This window comes from Erpetoichthys calabaricus, chromosome 4 (assembly GCF_900747795.2).
Source record: "Erpetoichthys calabaricus chromosome 4, fErpCal1.3, whole genome shotgun sequence".
NCBI lineage: Eukaryota > Metazoa > Chordata > Cladistia > Polypteriformes > Polypteridae > Erpetoichthys > Erpetoichthys calabaricus.
In genome coordinates this window covers 87,626,764-87,649,129 of record NC_041397.2, presented here as the reverse complement: position 1 = coordinate 87,649,129, position 22,366 = coordinate 87,626,764, and the positions used below count along the sequence as shown (strand labels likewise).

Here is a 22,366-nt window from a genome sequence, read left to right as displayed (position 1 = left end):
CACAGCATTCATAGCAACCATCTATCCAACGCATCATTCTGCCCCACTTTGATTCACGTGAATATAAACCTATCCAATCAGACCCAAATACAATAGTTGAAATGAGCCCTGGTTGGTTGAGGCACGATAAAAGCTGGTGCCTCACAGGGCACTTTTATGAGATTGCACTTGTGATGTGTTAAACTTCCACAAAAAGAGAAAAAAGTCTATATTAATGGGAATTTAAAACGAGAGCCAGTGGTGCGACGAAACGAAAAAAAACATGGGGAGCAAGGGGCGATTTTTTGCTAAAACTATACCTGACATTGGTAAAAAAAATAAATTAAAAAGGGCGGGGCGTGGGCGGGGTCTTTATCTGGCTTTGCTCACGAGACTTATTCCCAAACCACCGGATTTTTTTGTCACTCCAATGCTGCCTGGATTGGCTTCGACACCCTGCGACCCATTAATTGATTTAAATGGAGTTTATGAATGTTATGTTACGTAAATAAATTAGTCAGCTATGAGTGAGACTGCCTTTGTAGGTCCTGCTATTCTGAGGACCAACGTCCTGTTCAGAGTTGGTCCTTAAAGTTGTTACACTTAGTATCGGGAAAGGCAGCGGTCCAAGAGACCCTAAACTAGACTAAGTGCATTCAGTAATGTACACATACAGGTTATCTTCTTAGGTGTTTGGACAACATAGAGGGAAGTAGGGCAAGGTAATTGCTAAATAAAAAACAGTATAAACTCGAGTGTCCCCAGTAATTGGGCACGCATCTCATCTAGGGCTCCCGCTTGTACCTTTAGCCGACGCTGTTCGTACAGGGCCCACGTCCCTGTCGCCAAGGATAACCAGCAGGTTAACAGCTTGCTCTCTGGATTTGTCAGTTGAGCTTGAGGGTCCAACGACACGTTATTAAACTGACTCGTGACACAGCGGTGGTCCGGCGGGAGTGTCTGTGAGGTTACCTTTGTTGAGTTTCTTTCTGTCCATTATAATAAGGATGGGCTTCAGCTTCTTATGAGTATTCACTTGGCAGGGCGTGTTCAGAAGACTGGTGGACGAAACATTAAATAAACTGATTTTCATTTGCCAATATTTAATACACCTAAAGCAGACTCGTGATTAAACTGTTAAGCGGGCAGCATTCAATGTCAATAAACCGTTGCCGCCCAGGTACTTTCATTTTAAAAGTTTGTCAAACCAAAGTCTCCTAACCATCTTTCGGTTGCGAGTATACAGACGAAACCACGCATTCGTTCATTTACTTAGTATTTTTTTACGAGCCCTGTCATTGCAGACAGCTCCGCCCCGCCCCGTGACGAGCACTCCAGTAAAACCAGTGAACGATGTCAATAGGCCGTCAGAAAGGCGAGTGCAAGTGAACGAGAGTGGCGTCGAAGACTATTTGGGGGACTCCGGGACGCTAGATTATTTTTTTGGCGGAAAGCCTGGCGCTCCGCACATGGCTACGAGTACACTTATAACGATGGGTCCGGGACTCGGACTGGATGAGCCTTTTTATTCGGTGCTTAAGTCCCCGCTGGCTGGACACATTGTGGAGGGAGACAGCGCTCTGTTTGCTGTGAATGAATTGAAGACCACTGGCGGCAGGCTTTTAAACGATTCATCTCAGGTGGGCAAATTTTAACATCTCAGAAATGTTAACCTTTAGTGTTAGTTAGTGAGATAGAGAAGCGCTGCTGACTAGCTGCACGTCCTGCCGAGTATAGCGTGGAGCTTTATGGCGTCGCGTGCTTAAATTTTTAGATAAACTAATTGTGTAGAATGCTATATTATTATGAGTTTTTTCATTTGTTTTCCCTCTGATTTTCCTTTACTCCTCTAAAATAATTATAGTTATACCCTATGTCCCTTTTCCGTAGAGCGAGGTGCTCGTTATATTTGATTGATGACATTCGTGCAGCGCGCCACTCCCGCCCCAAGAGCTCGGTGGGTTCGAAGCGCCCAGTGCGTGTAGGGCAGGTTGACTCCGAGGTATACAAGTTTTCTATTGCCTTTGCATAAAAAGTCCAGTACTTCATTGTTAACGTATAAGTGCAAAGCATGTGGCACTTCTATGTATAGCCCCTTGGAGGTTTTAATATTTCGTGTCGGAGTAAAACGCCTGGATTCTGAGGTCGAAAACAATGTCGGGGATGTGCAACCGAGTACTCGTATTTGCGTCTATTTAATACGAATGTATTTGGTGTGTTTGTGTTAGTTATCGGTGCGGCTTTCTAACCGTTTTGGAAAAGACCAGTTGCCAGTTTGCTCTTTGCTTTGAATGTCACTAGGCGATTCCCGTTTCTTGTGGAAAAGTGTGGTGAGGTAAAGTGTCGGGTTTCGGTCGCTCTTAATTAAAAAAAAATCAACAAAAACATTGAAACGTGGTATGGAGGTGTGTATGAAAGGTGAGACGCAAGCTGCCAACTGTATGAATTATGTATTTAGAATCAGACACGGGGCGCTGCACCCGAGCACCTGTCTCTTTCCTTAGTTAGACCCAAGAAAGTGGCCTTTCCTTGCGTCATGCGAGCCAGACTTTTTGGTAACAAGTGTGCCAGTGTGTACCAGGGATAACGATGCCAGTCATCTATCCAAAGCAACTGAACTAGATCTTGCCGAGGTACGTTGCTGGTTAGCTTGCCTTCAAAGAGCTTTCCACTATATATAAAATTAGTGTATTGCTAACCTTCCACATATTTTGGTTTTATTATAGACAAGTGCTTGATCCATATACCGGTTTCATATTATTACTATATTACAAAGGTATATCCACAGCGGCCTTAAATTTTTATCTCGCTTTTTGGCCCCTAAAATTAATGTGTAAGATGCCTTTTGGTGGACATTTTGCTGATGATTAAAATTGTCATTGCATTTTAATCTTGTTAGCCTTGTAATGACGCACCCGGGTAACCGTCCTCTGTGAAATAACTACTGATTCCGCAGACTCGCCTTCGGTTTAACTTAATGGAACTTTTCTTAATCTGTCCTGGCAACAGTGGGCGCAAAAGAGCAACCTGATCGGGACGCTAGTTCCACAAATGCCACGCCCCAGTATGTAAAATTAAAACAAAAAATCACGTTTACGGGGATAGTCGACCTACATTTAATAAAGGAGAGATGTTGGTAAGATCATACTTTTGCATAGTGTAGTGGAAAACATTCCGACAATAAAAGTATGATCCCGTGAAGTTTAACATTCTCAACAGGTTACCAAGAGAATAGAGTCTAGGGGTTTATTTGGTTTGATTCTTCACTTGTATCTTTCATCCAATACTCCATTTATTCCGAATGCATTGATGTGACACGAGTGATTGAAAACAGATGCCTCAATTACGCCCTGAAGGTGTAGACGCTATAAATTCATTCGTTGTTAGTCAGGTAGCTCTTGTAACATAGTGCACTGGTCACCTAGGGGCCACGGGTATAAGTTGTTTGGTTTAACTTTAGTCTGTTGAATTTAAAATTCGCCCAGAAGGGAGGAAAAGCGCACAAGCATTGTGCTTCTTGACGGCTGTACATTTTTGATCACTTTTAAAACTGATTTGGCTGCAGCTTATTGGTGGTGTTTTATAAACGTTTGCGTGGTTTTACTTAATTCGTATTACTTTGACAAATAACTTTACGCAGATCACCTGTATTTGTGTAACGCAGACTGCTAAAAATAGCAACCGAGTTTTTGTTTGACTGCACAAAGCAAGTCATGGCTTAGGAGAATGCGCCCTCTTTCCCGGTGGGCCCAGGTTGTTAGAAGGGAGGGGCATGCACTGCACACCTATGAGGGAGTCTTGTTTTCTCGTTTCGATTTCTTGCCCTTTTTGCGTTTTCTGTTAAACGGACGCATTCAGTTCTGTCCCCAAAGTGAAAGAGCAAAGAGGTGCTCTGCGGCGTATCCACTCTTAATTTTATAATGGGGCAGATTCTTAAATTTTAATCTGATAAACCCCTCGTTTATTCAGCTGCGTGATTGGCCCAAAGAGGGTATTGTAGGCGCGAGCCCCGAGGCCGAAAAGTTCAACTTTTTGTTTCCCGATTTTAAATAGTGAGCGGCTGTGTTAAGATTTTTAGCTTGATTTTTTGCTCGTTGTGCAGTCGAACCCACTTTGATCTCACCTGTTAACCGCTCGCTTAGGAGACGTGGATAGTAGCACGAGTGGGCGGTAGCTGGCACTGGCTGCTCAACTCTCCTCTCCATTCCACCCGACCTTAGCGCCCACGCACTGTCCGGAGAAGTGACGAGAGTCGGAGAGAGACGCGACTAAACAACAGCTGGAGTGTCTAAATTCAGCAAAAGCTAACCGCAGCGAAAAGTCTGTTCGACCCGTCCTTACGTGTACACGTCTTATTTCCCTGTTTACGCAGTGTGTCACTCGTGGGTGTGTTGTGAATTTGTAGCTGGTGTTTCACCGGACCGACTTTTCTCCCCCAAGAATGTCAGCTTGTGAGTTTGCGCGATCGTCCCAAGTCGTGTTTTTTTTTTTTTTTTTTTTTTTTTTTTTTTTTACAAGAGAAGGGGGAATGTAGCAGAAGCTCATTGAAGAGTACCTGATAAATGTTTAGCTGGTGACTCGACTTGGTAACAGATCAGACTCCTTACACCCACACGCGTTCCTGCACTAGCATGCTGAAAGGTTGTATTAAAAATGTCCAGAGTATAGGGTTACACTTTTACGGCGTGTCATTGAATAGTGTTCATCCAGTGTAAAGTGTTTATTTTCTAACCTCAGTGATGAGCAGAATGCTGGTAATTTCCAAGATATTTAAGTGCCTCATGATGCCGGCTTGTGTCGGCATTGTTGTTGCTAGGCACCCTCAAGTGTTTGGGAACAAGTGGCAGTGTCTCCTGTTTGGGGCGGGGGTCTCCTAATAATTTCTTTAAAAAGTACTGAGGTCCTCACTTGAACAGTTACTTCTGCAAACTGGTTTTAACAAATCAGATGTATGAGTAAAATTGTTATGCATATTTCCGTTAATCTGTATGGTGTCAAAGGTGAATAAAAAAGCCATCCATATTGTCCTTCCAGAGAAATGTGCCCTATAGTGCTGTTCTGGGGACAGTGGGGGTGTAATGTGTTATTTCTCTGTAGCCTCCAGAGAATAAAATAGCCCTAACCTGATAATACTATTTGTGTGTTAATGTACTTTGTGTTTGTGTGCATGAATGTGTATATGTATGTCAGTATATCTCATTACTATTTGTTCATTTTAAAGTATGGTTGAGTTTGTGTTACACTATGCAAGAAATGTCTTTCAGATTTGCACTGCATTAGGTCTTTTTTCTTGTTACAAAATCCTATTTGTATATGGAATTGAAAGGTACCATGATTCTAAAGTCACTTACGCATCAGTTGACTGTTTCTTCCAAGATGCCATACAGAAGCTTCATGAAGTGTGCTCTCAAGGCTAAAGCTGATGTTTAGGCGATTGAAGTTTGACCCATAAAAGCTTTTTTTATATAGACATTGTTTTCCTATCGTTCATGCCTTTTCCCCCAACAGTTAGTATGTTCATGTTAATAATTAATCTGATTGTAATATAATCCATTTTACAAAGAAGCATTCTTGTTACCATCACAGGTTCAAGGTATTGCATGCATATTTGCTTGCTGTATAAGTTAAAAAATAACCTCAAAAGGAGTACAAGTGTTAAGATTTTTGTAGGAATGTTAGTTTAATTTCCCTTTTTTCACTCTAGACTTGATAGAATTAAATAATTGTAACGTACAGGATAAGAAGTCTAAAGCAAAATTATGGGTGGCTTGAACTTGTTATGATACATGAAACAATTCTTTTCTTGAATTTCATTCATTCAGTTTTCAAACCTGGACAGCAAAATAGTGCAGCAGCAAGTGTTTCTGGACTTGTCTTTCAACCAAGAAAGGCTCAAACTTGCCACATCCAACCCCATATGAACTAGAATCAATACACGCAGGTTTGAGAAAGTGCCATTTTTTCCATACCAAGATTGCTAGTGTGCCCTGAGTTGGACTGTTGCCTGCTTATTCTGACACCATTCCTAATTCTCCTGGGATATTCATTCAAAGTGTGGTTTATTTTATTTTTTCTTTTAGTTACGTAACCTTACTCTAATCCATACTCCCACCAGCCTGGAAGACCAGCCCAAGAGAGAGAACTGAATAACAGCAAAAAAAATAATGCATAAAATCATGAAAAATAACTATTAACTAAGAATGAAGCATTTACAGTAAATGAAGTCATCCTTCTTTGTATTCTTGTTACTTACTTATAAAAGATTAAGAATTTATCACCTCCAATGGACCCTGAGTTGGATTTAGCAGGTTTTAGAATGTTACACAATAATGAAACAAATTTTCCAATGGCAGCAAGCTGAATGAGTTTTGGGGGTAAATTTCATAATTTAGCTGACTCAATACAAACCACTCTTATTCAATTATGGTACACAAAAGAGATCGGCTACTGTCAAATTCTGCTCCGTACTTGTAAAATTTTTATTTTTATACTGTACTGAGGATTTGTTCTGTTCCTTGTATTGTATTGACCCCCTTCTTTTTGACACCCACTGCATGCCCAACCTACCTAGAAAAGGGATCTCTTTTTGAACTGCCTTTCCCAAGGTTTCTTCCATTTTTTTTTCCCCCTATAAGGGTTTTTTTGGGAGTTTTTCTTGTCTTAGAGAGTTAAGGCTGGGAGGCTGTCAAGAGGCAGGGCATGCAAAAGCCCATTGCGGCACTTCTTGTGATTTTGAGCTATACAAAAATTAATTGTATTGAATAAACAGTTTGCTGGAACATGCGTGTGCTGTTTAACTGATAGCATACTCTGCTCAAAACTGTAAATAACTCAATCAGTGATCTGGCTTCATAATAAAGGCAAAGGCTCTTTTCTTTGTATTTTGGTTGGCCTACAACATGAGTACTCCATCTGTGTATGGTTCCTGCCTATTGGCGCAGGGATACTCCTCAGCTCTGACCAGAGCCAAGGTGAGCTTATAAAACCTATTTGAAATAGCACGTGTTTGTAATATTTATTAATGAGGCAATTAAACATGTTTATTTTATCACACTATTCATAGTGAGCAAATTCAAGTGTTTTGTATAGTAAATAATATAAGTTATAAGGTATACTGAGATATGCAGATAGTTGATCATGTGGTAGGGCACTTGGAATGGGGAAGCATTAGTAGACTATTTTGACATTAACTTCAACTATAGAAATGAGTCACACAGATTTAAACTTGAGTGTCTTGACTTATAATACAACAATTTGTTCTTCAGTTTTAAAATTTCCTGCTAAGATTGAAAGAGCCTCTCATACATTTTGAGATTTAGAGGACCAAAAAGTGAGCACATTGAACATTCAAGGAGTCTGTCAATTGGAAGCTTTGGAGTGATTAGAAAGGAGAGAAACTGTTTGTAATAAACTATTATGGAGGTTTGTGTGTAATCTTGATTTCTTCTTCTGGCTATACTGGTAATTATCTGTCTGGAGATGACCTCTGTTTAATCTTATTGTCATTATTTTCCCAGACACAAACTGAGATGGAGAAGTACTTGACCCATCAGCTACTTCTTGAACCTCCAGCACCTGAGGAGAAGAAGTTTCGAAGAGATGGTACCTCTGTAATGGATCAGTTCTTCAGTGATGATGAAGGGTCACCATACAGCATCAACATGAACCTTCTCCTGCCTGAAATGGCACATTTGCGGTCTGGTTTATTCAAACCCCAGAGACTACCCATGCTTCCAATCAAGACTGAACCAGTCTCCTACAGTCAGCATCACAGACCCAGCACTAGCCCAAAGCAGACCCTTCCTGAATTCACCAGTGTCTTCAGTTCTGCTGGAGGAGATGTCAATAGCATCTTCATTAAACAAGAGATGCATTCTCCTGAAATCTCACAAGAGGCCCAGTTGTTTCAGCTGTTAAACTCTCCAGAGTTGGATGCATCCTTGTCTGTAAACCCAGCAGCCACTGGCAATAATCGTGTCCCTTTACCAAATGTAGTGCCTCCTATGAATGATCTCCATGTTGCCACTCAACAGACTCAAGTGAAATCATTTCACAATCTCCCAAACAACCCCTTTTCCGTGCCAACACAGTTTCTTCAGAGAGCCCAACAGCAGCACAGCGTTACCTGTTTTCCACCATCGCCCCCAAGCTCTGAACCGGGAAGCCCAGATAGGCAGACGGAAATGCTCCAGAATTTCTCACCACCTCCATCCTATGCAGCTAGTATTGCCTCCAAGATGTCAATGCAAAATCCAAATCTAACCCCAACACTCCAAATTCCACAGCAACCAATGCCAGTCCGGTACAACCGCAGAACCAATCCAGACCTTGAAAAGAGACGTATACACCATTGTGATTTCCCAGGTTGGTTGCTTTTTTCCCTCCTCCTTTTGACGAGGCACATTTGAAATTGTTTGCTTAAATATTATGACTAGTCAAACATTTGCTTTTCTGATCTCTTTGAAAATATTTCTCTGATATAATGCCATTTAATAAGTTCAGTTAAAATGTGCAACCGTAATATTTACTTTAGAAGTGTTAAAAGAAGAAAAAAAAGACCTTCTGCCACAGTTGTGTTACATCTTCCTGACCAACTAAGTAACTTAAGTGTTTCTGAAGCTGTGCCACATGCTTACTGTTTGTTTAGGACTTCATATTTTAAGGAAAACCTTAAGAAAAATGCATAAAATTTAGCCGTAATCCACATGAGAAGCTTTCCATACTGCCTTGTCTTTAATGACAATCTCTAGCCTTATTTTCCCATTTTTTTTTTTATTTTTTTTTTTAGGTTGTTCAAAAGTCTACACTAAATCTTCTCATTTAAAGGCTCACTTAAGGACCCATACAGGTAAGCTGTTTTTCTGGCAAAACTGGGAGCAAGTGCACATTCAGCACTTAAGTTCACAGTAGTTAATGATTTTGTCTGTCAACTTGGTTCTCATTCCTGTAGCATGCTGATTAGTAACCCAATCTACTCTGGGAGTGTGTAACTTGCTGTGAAAATGCAGTGCTGCAGATGCTGCCACTTGTCAAGTTGCCATGTTTGACTCCGGCAAGGTTTTGTACAGCTTTTTCCTTGGCTCAGTCATGACAAAATGTGACAGACATTTTGGGGTTTCCTGTTTCTGCTTTTCTCTCATTTGGATTGTTTTCTGAGCACTTCCTCTTGACTCTCACTTGGTGTTTATATTGCATTCCCAACTCCACCCTGACAAACCTCTGTCTGTGCCTCGCCATGTTTTTCATTTTGAGTATGAAAGCAGTACTTGTTGGGGGGGAAAAAAATAAAAAATGCTAAAATATCTCTTTTAGCAACATTGAAACTGAAGTTTTTAGGTCTTATTTCTAGTTTATTTATAGGAAGCACACGTTCTTCTGTCTACAACATTCCTGACCACCTTTTTGGGATGGGTGTAAAGAGGGAAATGATTATTTGGCAGCTGTCTATTCATATCAGATTGTTAGCAAGGAAGGAAGCAGATTATTAATCATAAAAATCAGCCCTAGTAACTACATATCTATATTGCTACAGGTGTTTTGTTTTTGTGATATTCTTTTTTTAGTATTACATGGAGAACAAGTGGAAGGCAAGTGCCTTTCTATGTTTTTTGTAGGATTATATAATACGAAGTCTGCCTTTTGTTCATATAGTGCTCTAATAAATAGAGCACTATATGAACAAAATAATTTTATAAAGCTAAACCTGCATTCTGTAGTTTTTTTCGGAAGATGGTGGAATGTGTTTAAATGCATTTGCCATGAAAGGAGTTTTTATATTACGAATGATTGACAAGTATTCATTAAGAAAGCTGTTTGATGTTTTGAAGTGCAGTTCCATTTATTTCTTTGGGAAATGCTGACATGATGCTGTGTGTTGCCAAGCCCTAAAAGCAAATGTTTAGTTTTCTTGTGAATCACAATTGAAACTGATTTAACAAAAAGTGTGGAAGTGGTGAAGACCTTTAACAAAATGCTTGTAGAATCATTGTTTATTGGGACTTGTTTGCTTCTGTTATTCTCCACACTGTGTTAAGGGAAGTTATAATTTGGATGGATGGAGATGTATAACCATACAGCTAATTAGCAAAACGTTATCCCACATTCACAGGTTTTGGACTTGAGTCTACCAGGTCTAATAGCTCATTCACTTGAACACCTTTTATAGTTTTAGTTCTTGCCTCCCAGGCTTTTGTCAGTCTCATGCAGAAGTGTCAAAAGTACACAAGTTCTTTACTCAAGTAAAAGTACAGATACTTGCGTAAAAAAGACTCTGGTAAAAGTACAAGTATTCATTCAACTTTTTTACTTAAGTAAAAAAGTACAGGCTGTGAAATATACTCAATATTGAAGAGGCTACTTTTTACTTTCATATAACGATTATACGAGCAGTTTCTGTTCAATGCTGACTGAAGTATATTAATACAGCTTGAAAAATATCAAATCACTGTAACTTCAAATTACCAACAAAACAAAAAAACCATATACTGATAATGAACATTCACATTGTTCCAGTGCTCACTTTTCAATATCAGCATGCCAATTTTGTCAGAAATTCCTTTATTTTTTACAAAACTACCAAAATCTTTTATTCAACTCCAGCAGAAGCTGGTTCTCAAAGTTCTCTGAATCAAAGTGTGCCCTTTTGAGCGTAAAAATCAGTCCTGCAGTGCTAAAAAGCCTCACAGGAAGCAGAGGCAGGTAATGGAGTGTTGAGCTTCAGAGAGAACTTGCATATTGCTAGGAATGGGAATCACTTTCAATAGACACATACCCACCTTGTTTTCAGAGTTGAGTCCCCTCTCTGTCGTTCTTTCTTGTTACGTTGTTTCTGTCTTGTTGCGTCCGTCATGCGTGATTCGCACAGATTGATACTCTATCAGGATTGTCTTTCCTATATACCACTGGCCTATTCATTTAGGCTGAAATCGGTCTGTATGCTGAGAATGTGAAAGGATGAAAAATAGAAAAATACTTAATTCCCCACAAATGCATTAAAACTAAAGTAACAGGCTTGTTTTTAAAATGTAAGGAGTAAAAAGTACAAATATGTGTTAAAATGTAAGGCGTAAAAGTAAAAAGTCGTCTGAAAAATACTCAAGGTACAGATACCTCAAAATTCTACTTAAGTACAGTAACGAAGTATTTTGTAATTCGTTACTTCCTACCTCTGGTCACATGATCCTGGCGCCTCTTGCCGTCTTTAGACTTGAAGGGCCCTTGGACACCATGAGTCTTTAATCTCACTGTGTAAGTCAAGGGTGGACCATCTTTGGCTACAGGGACACCTGTAAGAGCTCCTCTTGTAGGGTCCTGATGCCACTGAATCATCAAAACTCTTAGAAGGACAAGGCAGTATTTTGACAGCCATGCTTGAAAGAGTGACACTGAACTACTCCTGTTATTAGTGGAGCTTATGCCAATGATCAGCCCTGGGGTTAAGGGGGTAATTATTCCCTGCCATTTACTTCCAGACCCACATTTTGTGCTTCTCATTGTCTGTCCTTTTTCCTGTCTTCCCTTCAAAACACCCACCCTCAGTTATGCTCCATGGCACCTCTCACTTAAAGCACTTTTCCTCAGCCTTTGCTTGTCCTCTTGTTGTGAAGGAACACTGCACTTTCTCCCAGGTCACTACACCCTCTTTTGTACCAGTTATGCCACATGTTGCCTCTAGCAGTCTTTAGACCACATGTTTATTAGATATCCTCTAGTGCTAAAATCAGTTTGTTCTTTTTACTGCATATGTTATTGGACTGTACTAGGTAGGGTAGTGTGGCACATACCTGGGTAATGCTGCACAAGCTAGGCAACCTTTCACAACACTCATGGCTTTCTGTGTGCATACTTTATGTGTAATCTGTTTATGTGCACTTGCTTGTGTTAACAGTAAATGACTAGTCACACCATACATTAAAGATACACTTTTTAAAAGGGTATCTTTACACTTTAAATGTTAAACAAAGTAAAAATTGATTATCTGAGCTTAACCTCTTTAAACCCAAGTGGGTGTTTTCCCACTATACAGAGATACAGTTCAGATTAAGTGTGATACACCTTTTAAAATTGGTTGTGTGCTTTGAATCTTCATGTCTACCCATTTTCTGAAGCCATATTCACTTTATTGTAATTCTGCATAGGTTTTGTTCAAAAGTTGAAGCACAGTAAAGCCATGTTGAGACCATTTATAAAAGAATCACTTTGGATATTTCTTCCTCTATAACTATGGAATGTTATGTTTAGCTAACCCAGGACACTTGTTTAATATTTCTAAGTTATGTAAACTATATTTACATGGGTAGAAGACCTTTTTTTTTTTTTTTTTTTTTCTTCTCCTCCTTAAAAGGTTTGAGTCATTTGGCAATACCAGTTATTGGATGCATTGTGGTTAGAATAATCTTTGGTCTTAAAATCATGTTGCTGTTTCAGTCCTTTCCTCTAATTTGTCATGTGGGCCCTGAGTAAGTTGTTAATCTGTCCGTACTCTAATTGTGACACACACACACACACACATACAGTATATTTAAAATTGTTGGTCTAGGCATTTCTGTGGTTGGTAAATTGCTTTTAACTTTAAAGCCATCCCTTCAGATTCATATTTTGCTTTACAGCAGGTTCTAAGCTTGTTGGTTGACATCATTATCCTAGAATTTGGCTTTGTTTTGCTTTATCTGATAACTGTCCTTTGTCTTTCTAAATTGCTGTTTTGTAATAAAAAATATACTGTGTATGCTCCTTACAGCCAGTATAGTTTGGTCATCATAGAGGTGGTTTGATTTTCAGGCATGTTATTCCCCTTCTCTCATAGGGCACAATCAAAAGCAAAATCGAACAGTTTTCTAAATCTTCTTAATCTTGGGTAATTGGTTGTGAGAGCCAGAGCCTATCTTGGTGCTATTTAGTGCTAGTTAGGAATATACCTTTGATTGACATCATTCCATTGCACAGCACACTCTAATGAAATGCTACCATTAACAATCAACAGTTAACGTAATATACTCAGTCAGGATTTTTTACGAGGGGGAACAAAAAAATTGCAGGTATACAGAGCATGTGCAGGCTGTGTCCATGTAGTGAAAAGATAGAGTCCAACTCTGTATGTTGAATTTTTGGTGCAATAGTGTTAACCATTAACTTACTGTATTGCCCAAAGCAAGTAGTAGTTTGGGGGTATTAGAAGATGGATTCTTTTGAGACTGACTTTTTAAGCAGTCATACTTTTTTTTTTTTTTTTTGTTTAAACTAATTTGTTTGCGGCTATGGGTTTCATTTTCTAATTTGAAAGTAGTATACAATAGAGACATGATCGTCTGCAATAACGACAATCTTGCATGGCCTTTGAGGCAAAAACTGCTGTAGGCAAAGTTTATCTACCATTAGTAGTCTAAATGGGTTAATGCCTACTAATGCCATTAAGTCTACCTTCAGCTATTTGAGGTGGGGGAGGGGGTTAAAGAGGGCCATCTTTCACTTCAGATGACTTCGTGCAATTTCTGAAAAGCATTTATATATAATCTCATGAAAATGGCCAATGAAACAAATAAGACTACTTTTTGAAAGTACCAAGCTCAGACATAATGTGAGCATTTAATTTTTTTTTTCCTCCTATTTTCTCTGTGCTCCTCTTTGGTAGAAAGTTTCCATTACTGAAACCATGAATGTGCTTCATCCATACAACTTGTGAGTTAAAGAAGCAACTGCTTTTTGAGGATGGTTTTTTATTGGTGCTGGTTGCATGTGCATCTTTTCTGAAGTGCCTGCTAAAACACTTTGATGTCTGACTGATTCCTTGTATGTTATTTGGAGTGATAAGAATTGTAAATATGATCAACAAATAGATTATATACACTGAATAAATAAGTGCTCTCTGACAGACTGTTTGTTTTATGGGAAATGCGAACCTGCAAATTCAAACTGTCCTGTAGAAAAAGCATTTTGTTGCTGATGTCTACCTAGCTTAGAAATCAAATTTGAACTTGCTGAGACCAATTGCATTACTCCAAAGCACTTTATCATTGTAGATCCAATGATGCACAAAAACTGAGTAAGAGAGCTATTTTAAACTGTTTTAATGAAACCAATACTTCCTTAATGTGAATACTGCGGGCATGTCTGCTCACAGGATAGCACTTTCAAAATCGAAGGCAAAATAAGCTAAACCGCCAGTTTAATAAATTCTGTATTCCTAAGTCATAGCGTCTTTTGTCCTTTTTACAAACACACATCATTTACTATACAATAAATATCTCATGACAGTTTAATGGATACCTCTGGCACAATGTTCAGGTGAAACAATGAAGTAAAATTGCGCCTGTCAATTCAGTTTAAGAAAAAAAATTCAGTATACTGTAAATCTGAGGTCGCATGTATAATGTGCCTCATCTTCTTCACAATCAAATGGCTGTCTGCACGTGTTCCATTTTCACAGCATGAATTTTGAAAAAAGTGTTGAGTGGCGGTGGCAGCAAACTTTCTATTTGTGAGGAAATGCTGTAATGCCTGTGTTTGGCTGCAGATATTAGCATATAAATGAGAACTCCTACAAACCTATATAACCATGTATCTGAAAACTTACTCCATTCCTTTCCAAACCCCCTCACACTGTTAGTAAAATTTATTTTTCATAAATGGTGTGGAACAGTTGTTGGAAAGCTAGAATTCTGTGTTTTATTGCAAGCATCTGTTTGTTTGTTATTGGTGTGTTTGGTACATTAGTTACCTCCACTGCTGATGTTCAGTCCCAGCTTGAGTGTTTTGTTGGATCAAGTACTGATGGGATAGGCTATGGCTTCCTACAACATTGCCAGTGGATAAATGGTTATAGAAGGTATTTAATCTTTGATAGTCCAAAGCTCTTTTTGGAGATAAGCCACACAGTTTGCTATCTTTTATAATATTATCGTGCACTTAAGCACTGAAGTTAAAACCAAAATGCAATGTTTACTTTTTTAGTTCCTTTTACCATGGTCAGTGTTATGTCTGCCTCTTGCACCCAGCAATTTTTGAGCACCTAAACTTGGTACTGGTTTATTGTTGACATTTTCACACACAATTTACCAAGTGCAATCCATTTTCCTAGCTCACATTCACAATGTAACAGTTTACAAATAAAATAGTTCTTAGTTATTTGAGCTCTCTGACTTACAGATGACAATTCTGCTTGAGAATATCACATGTGAAATACAGTATGTGATTGCTTACTACAAGAAACATGCAAATAATGGTCCCAGTTTTACTTAAATCTAAAGAGAAATGTGTTATTTAATAAGATAAGAATTAAAGTTATATATGACTTGTTTGCTTTCTTTTTGTTTTGTGACATTTACTCGCCATCTATAAACTTCTAGGTCTGGTGAATTGATGTCACCTTTGTAGTACTGAATATTGTAAACAAAAAATAAAATTCATGAACAATGTTTTCTCCAGAATAGTGTAACATAAGTTTATGCCTGTTTGTTTGTATGCAACATTTGTTTGACTTGTATGACCTGAACGTCTTTGGAGAATCAAAAAAACACTGCTCGTCATTCCTATCATTGTCCATCCATCCATCCATCATCCAACCCGCTATATCCTAACTACAAGGTCACGGGGGTCTGCTGGAGCCAATCCCAGCCAACACAGGGCACAAGGCAGGAAATAAACCCCGGGCAGGGTGCCAGCCCACCACAGGGCGTGCACACACACACCCACCCACCCACTAGGGACAATTTAGAATTGCCAATGCACCTAACCTGTATGTCTTTGGACTGTGGGAGGAAACCGGAGCACCCGAAGGAAACCCACGCAGATACAGGGAGAACAAACTCCACGCAGGGAGGACCCGGGAAGCGAACCCAGGTCTCCTAACTGCGAGGCAGCAGCGCTACCCACTGCACCACTGTACCACCTTCCAATCATTGTGTCAGTAATAATTGGGATTGTAAATGAGTGTCTCAAAGCAGTGTCAGCAGGTCTTTGGGACTGTGGTTTTAGCGTTTTCAATGTGAAAGCAGTTTTATGTACATATGGCAAAAAAAGGAAATAACGAATTCTGCTGATGGGCTTTAAGGCTTCTGCAGTTAGGTCCATAAATATTTGGAAAGACACAACTTTTTTCTAATTTTGGTTCTGTACATTACCACAATTGTAAATGAAACAACTCAGATGCAGTTGAAGTGCAGACTTTCAGCTGTAATTCAGTGGGGTGAACAAAAACGATTGCATAAAAATGTGAGGCAACTAAAGCATTTTTTTTAACACAGTCCCTTCATTTCACGGGCTCAAAAGTAATTGGACAAATTAAATAACTGGAAATAAAATGTTCATTTCTAATACTTGATTGAAAACCCTTTGCTGGCAATGACAGCCTGAAGTCTTGAACTCATGGACATCACCAGATGCTGGGTTTTCTCCTTTTTAATGCTCTGCCAGGCCTTTACTGCAGCGGCTTTCAGTTGCTGTTTGTTTGTGGGCCTTTCCGTCAGAAGTTTAGTCTTCAAGTGAAATGCATGCTCAATTGGGTTAAGATCAGGTGAGTGACTTGGCCATTCAAGAATTTTCCACTTCTTTGCTTTAATAAACTCCTAGGTTGCTTTGGCTGTATGTTTTGGGTCATTGGGTGGCGTTTCGTGATACAGATGGACAATCAATTTGACTGCATTTAGCTGGATTTGAGCAGACAGTATGTCTCTGAACACCTCAGAATTCATTCAGCTGCTTCTGTCCTGTGTCACATCATCAATAAACACTAGTGTCCCAGTGCCACTGGCAGCCATGCACGCCCAAGCCATCTCACTGCCTGCACCGTGTTTTACAGATGATGTGGTATGCTTTGGATAATGAGCTGTTCTATGCCTCCTCCATACTTTTTTTGTTGCCATCATTCTGGTAGAGGTTGATCTTGGTTTCATCTGTCCAAAGAATGTTTTTCCAGAACTGTGCTGGCTTTTTTAGATGTTCTTAGCAAAGTCCAATCTACCCTTTCTATTCTTGAGGCTTATTAGTGGCTTGCACCTTGCAGTGCACTGTCTGTATTTACTTTCATACAGTCTTCTCTTTATGGTAGACTTGGATATCGATACGCCTACCCCCTGGAGAGTGTTGTTCACTTGGTTGGCTGTTGTGAAGGGGTTTCTCTTCACCATGGAAATGATTCTGCGATCATCCACTACTGTTGTCTTCTGTGGACGTCCAGGTCTTTTTGCGTTGCTGAGTTCACCAGTGCTTGCTTTCTTTCTCAGGATGTACCAAACTGTAGACTTTGCCACTCATAATATTGTAGCAATTTCTCGGATGGGTTTTTTCTGTTTTTGCAGCTTAAGGATGGCTTCTTTCACCTGCATGGAGAGTTCCTTTGACCGCATGTTGTCTGTTCACAGCAAAATCTTCCACATGCAAGCACCACACCTCAAATCAACTCCAGGCCTTTTATCTGCTTAATTGATAATGACATAATGGCGGACTTGTCCACACCTGCCCATGAAATAGCCTTTGAGTCAATTTTCCAATTACTTTTGACCCCCGAAATGAAGGGATTGTGTTTTTTTTTTAAAAAAAAAAATGCTTTAGTTGCCTCACATTTTTATGCAATCGTTTTGTTCACCCCCACAGAATGAAAGCTGAAAGTCTGCACTTCAACTGCATCTGAGTTGTTTCATTTAAAATTCATTGTGGTAATGTACAGAACCAAAATTAGAAACAAGTTCTCTGTCCAAATATTTATGGACCTAACTGTATGTAAAGAATTTCAGCGTTTCTGCCTGTTGGTATATGGAGACCATTTTGTGTTTTTCCACCATCTTGAGCAAATACGTTTTTCTTCCAATTTCATGTGAAGGCATAGAAACATCTCACAAATGCAGGTGTGTGTTGCAGCACTAAGAAAACAAGTTTTGAGATACTGTCTGAAAACCTTTTAGATCTATGTTTAAGGAGCCAGCCTCTAATTCTCCTTTAAAGCTTGCAGTTAACTCTCTGAAGGAAAAGGTGGGGATTGTAATAAAATTCCATGACAAAATTATAGATTTGCTGAATTTCATAATGGTTCGTGTACAAGTTAGATCCCTTCTGCAGTCCTTTTGAGTAACACTTTTCATGGAATATTCTTAGTAAATCTTTCCTCTGACTAGTCTAAATCAGAATGAAAATCGCTTTATTTCTAGCATATGAAACACACCAGAATTTACTTTGGTTAGGAATACAAGACATTACCAACTAGAGACAACACAATTTCAACCCACCATTAACCCGACATTGTGCAAATCACTATACAAATACAAAAGTTTCTTGAACAAAAGCATTTATAAACTTAAATAGTACTCTCAAATAAATAGAAATTGTATACAAAATAATATAATTGGATACTACAAGTTGAGCAAGTATGAAGTCCGTGTCGGACTATAAAGCAAAAGTAGAAAGATGATTTCTCTACCTGGCCGTCATTGGAAGAATACTCTTTCTTGGTAGCATTTTGAAGCAAGTATCTCGATCCTTACCTAGCTCGCCATGAAACCTGAGTAATGTTATATCCTGGTTTGGCTAAAAGCTGAAAAGAATCCTTAGCAGATCAAAACAATGACAAAAGCAAAAAAAATAAATAAATACTACTAACATGTTTTCAAAATCTTGGTGGTTTTTAAAAAGCCATTGTAGTGGAAAAAAGTTTACTTGATTTGATTGTTGACAGAATTACCTAGTTTAATGTTCCCTGTATGTGCATATGGATGATATACACTTCCCAGTCAGGAGAAACAGCATAATTAGATAAACTTTATTTATCCCATGGAGAAATTCAGATCATATGTGAAAATCCTAGGCATTGAGGAACATGTCCCACCCTCCCTGGCGGTTCAGTTTGAAACTCTTCATTAGTATTCCTGTTCTTGGACAAGTCTATTTTGCTTCTGCCCTGTATTTGGTAAATTGTTTTACATATAAAAGTTTTTTGTTTTTTTTTATATACTGCTTATAAACAAGGGGTTTAAACATGAAAAATTCTCTATAACAAAGATATGATACTGTGAAATTCTTTGGCACAACACCAAATATTTCTATTACTGAATATTGGGTTGTCCTAAAGGTCTGTTTTATGTACATGTGTGCATACACTTAAGAGTCGGAGTGCTTGCATAAGTGTGCATTAGACAAAGGAAAATTGATATTCTATTCTATTCTGGAAAAAGCTAAGGAACAGTATTTTTGCTGTTTGATTTTCTTAAATTGCATTAAACCCGTGATGTAATGAAGGTGAAGTATAGATGGGTAATATACATTTTTATATTATTCCGTAAAACAGTAATGCATAGTATTGAAAAACAGTTTCAACAAAAAACTGACTAATATTTTAGTCCATAAATAGAAGTAAAAGCATAATATAAATGTATTGAAAAACCTCAGCCAGCAACCATGGCACATGAACTTCAGAACAGGTAATGCACCTGAAGCTAAGCCCGTTTGGGCCCGGCCATTACTGCTGGGTTGGGTTGCTGCTGGTAAGAGGTGTGTGAGGCCAGAAGGAGGAACTTGCCATGTAATTAAACTGTGTGTGCATCCCAATGCCCCATGGCAGTGATGGGGACACTGTACTGAAAAAAAGTAGCACTGTTCTTCAGATAAGATGTAAAAATGGGGTTCTCTCAGTGGTCATAAAAGATGCCAAAAGGAGAGTGTACCTCATCTGGCTAAGTTGTCTGTCCATGGCCTGGTCAATCTGGCCCCCTAATCACCCCCTGCCCCTTGTCTAACTCGCACTCACCCCTTCACCACTTAATAGCTGATTTGTGGTGTGCATACTGGCACAAGAATGACTGCCGTTACATCATCTAAGTGGATGCTGCACGTTGGTCGCGGTTGCACTTTGAGCAATGAAAAAAGTACTATGTACATACTGATCACTACTTTTACAGCACACACTACCAAGGTAAAATGGATTAATTTTAGTTGAAGAATATAAATAAAATTATTATATAAAATATTACAAACCTCAGAATAATTCTGTATGTTCTAACATTGAAAATGGAAAATTCATTCTTGTACAAGAGCGAAGTAATAGAAAATTCTTTTGCCTTAAGTCATGTTTTAGCTTTTTCTTTTTTAAATGTGAGGCTAATTTCTTGTCCCTTTTCCATTTTAGGTGAGAAGCCATACAAATGCACCTGGGAAGGCTGTGACTGGAGATTTGCTCGCTCTGATGAACTCACTCGCCACTACAGGAAACACACCGGTGCAAAGCCCTTCCAGTGTGCAGTATGCAGCCGTAGCTTTTCCCGTTCGGACCACCTGGCCTTGCATATGAAGAGGCATCAGAATTAAGTCTTTGACCACCATCTCCCCCACACATCTTTGCAAAGTTTTCTCAGTTTTACATGTAGACTTATTAATAATCTGCAAATGTTTTGTTGCCTTAGTTTGGTACTGCAACACATTTTTACCTTAAGGTTTTCTTTTGGGCTGGGTGGGGGGCTAGTCTGTTGGGAAATATGGACAGTGTAAAAAAAAAAAAAAAAAAAAAAAAACTGGAATATTTTAGTAGTAGTATACTGAGTGTAGTCAAACTGTTTTGAAGTATAAACTATTTTGAACTGTATTTATCTGAAGGTTTAATACAGTTGCTCATTAGCGAGCAGATGTTTACTTTTGATAAACTATTTGCAGCTCCTACAATCAAAACACTGTATGTTTTGTGATGTTTTGACCAAAGCACTGTCAGTCATTGAGATGGTGTTTGGTAAATATACCTAAGGTCACCGTAATGTGCAATGGAAAGGACAAAAGCTCCAGGTGAGGTTGGTGGGGGTGTGAAAGTTTGTGTGTGTGTGCATAAATATATAATGTGTATGTATACTGTATGTATACATACACACTATATGTATATTATATAATGTCAATTTGTAACCAAAGAACAAAATTCAGATATTACTTGAAATAAAATAACATGACTTTATAAATTTAGTTTCTTGCTGTTGAAGATAGTTCTGATTTTTTTTATTTGTTTTTGGGTACTGCTGCTGCAAAAATAATACAACCAAAGACTTCATTTTATCCTTTTTTTAAAAAGTGCCTTCCAGAACCTAAGGAGGTTATGAAAATAAGGTCTAGTTAATTCCCTGCATTGTTTCATTTTTCAAAATTGGGTATGATGTTTTCTCGGTAGTACCCCCAGGGACTTCCCTTCATTCAAGGTTCTTAAAAGAAGCTTAACTGTAAACCTCACATAGGAGCAATTTACAAAAGCCATCTCATTTCAAAATCACTGTCTGAAAAGGAGGTTCCTTGTTCAGAAGTGTTAATTTTTAAGCTGCATATTGCAAGCCTCTTGTGCTCACCTTCCCCATGATAAAAAGAATGTACTTGTCTGGTTTAATGCTGCATATTGCTGATTATCTTCCACTGCGGTCTGCATTTATTTTGACATTTGGCCAAATGTCGATGTTGGCTTGCAAAGCTTTCCCGGTGATAGACATGTCTCCTTGTTTACAGACTAGAACGTGTGGTATGTGGTACGCTTTGTACTGATTTGTGTATATAAATATATATATTGTTTTTACTAGACAATGGTGAAGCCTAATCTCAGACTAGCACCATCTCTCCAAGTGCCTTCATACATAACACTACAAGTATGCTGAAAGCAATGTTTATGTATTAAAAAAAATACTCAAGTTACAGCATAACCTGCATTTTCTAGTATTTTAAGACCATAACAAATCCTATATGCTGTGTTATTCAGTTCTCATAATTGGTTATTTATTTCTTTTATAGTTAAATAGAAATAAATTATAATCATTGTATACAAGTAAACTTAACGCCTTAAAGGAATTGTAAATATTTGGCATCAGATGTAAATATTTTTTTGTAAATTGCAATAAATGTCTTTATAATGTATCTTAAACAAAGGAGCAAAAATTAGTTACTGTCCTGCTTTGTGTTTTGTTTTTTTTTATGGCAGAGCTGTGAGGTGAAAATGCTTTCTGTAAATAAAATTTGAAGCAAACTTTCAAGGAGCTTTTATCATACTTTGTGCTTATTTATCTTGAGTGTTGATTCCAAATGAAAATTGATTTTAAGCAATGTGCAATATAACGTGCCTTTTCCATTGTAGATCTGGCTTTACTTGAATCTGAAAGGTTTATTATCATCAGCCCGAAACTGAGATACATTTATCTTGACTCCAAGGCAGCTGATTCTTTCAATGCAATGCTTTATCTATTGATCTAGTAAGTTAAACAATGATGCAATGCCTTTATTGTAAAGAAAAAAAGTGAATATTTGTAACATGTTTTGGCAGTATCACTAATGCTGTATTGCAGAGGTTACATAATTTTCTTTTATCAGAAGGAAAATTGATCGATCTTGTTGCCACACACAGATGCTTACCCATATTAATATTTTCATTATTTTTTTCTTTGTTGAC

At 38.4% G+C, this 22,366-nt stretch overlaps 1 protein-coding gene across 1 annotated transcript; it reads left to right on the top strand.

Moving 5' to 3' along the window:
* The first annotated feature begins 1,340 nt into the window (after positions 1-1,340).
* Positions 1,341-21,968, top strand: klf5b (Kruppel-like factor 5b). The gene is made up of 4 exons (XM_028799613.2): positions 1,341-1,619; positions 7,497-8,343; positions 8,768-8,827; positions 20,090-21,968. Exons 1-4 carry the CDS (start codon positions 1,449-1,451, stop codon positions 20,266-20,268), a joined length of 1,257 nt encoding a protein of 418 aa, XP_028655446.1. The 5' UTR covers positions 1,341-1,448; the 3' UTR covers positions 20,269-21,968.
* The last annotated feature ends 398 nt before the right edge of the window (positions 21,969-22,366 follow it).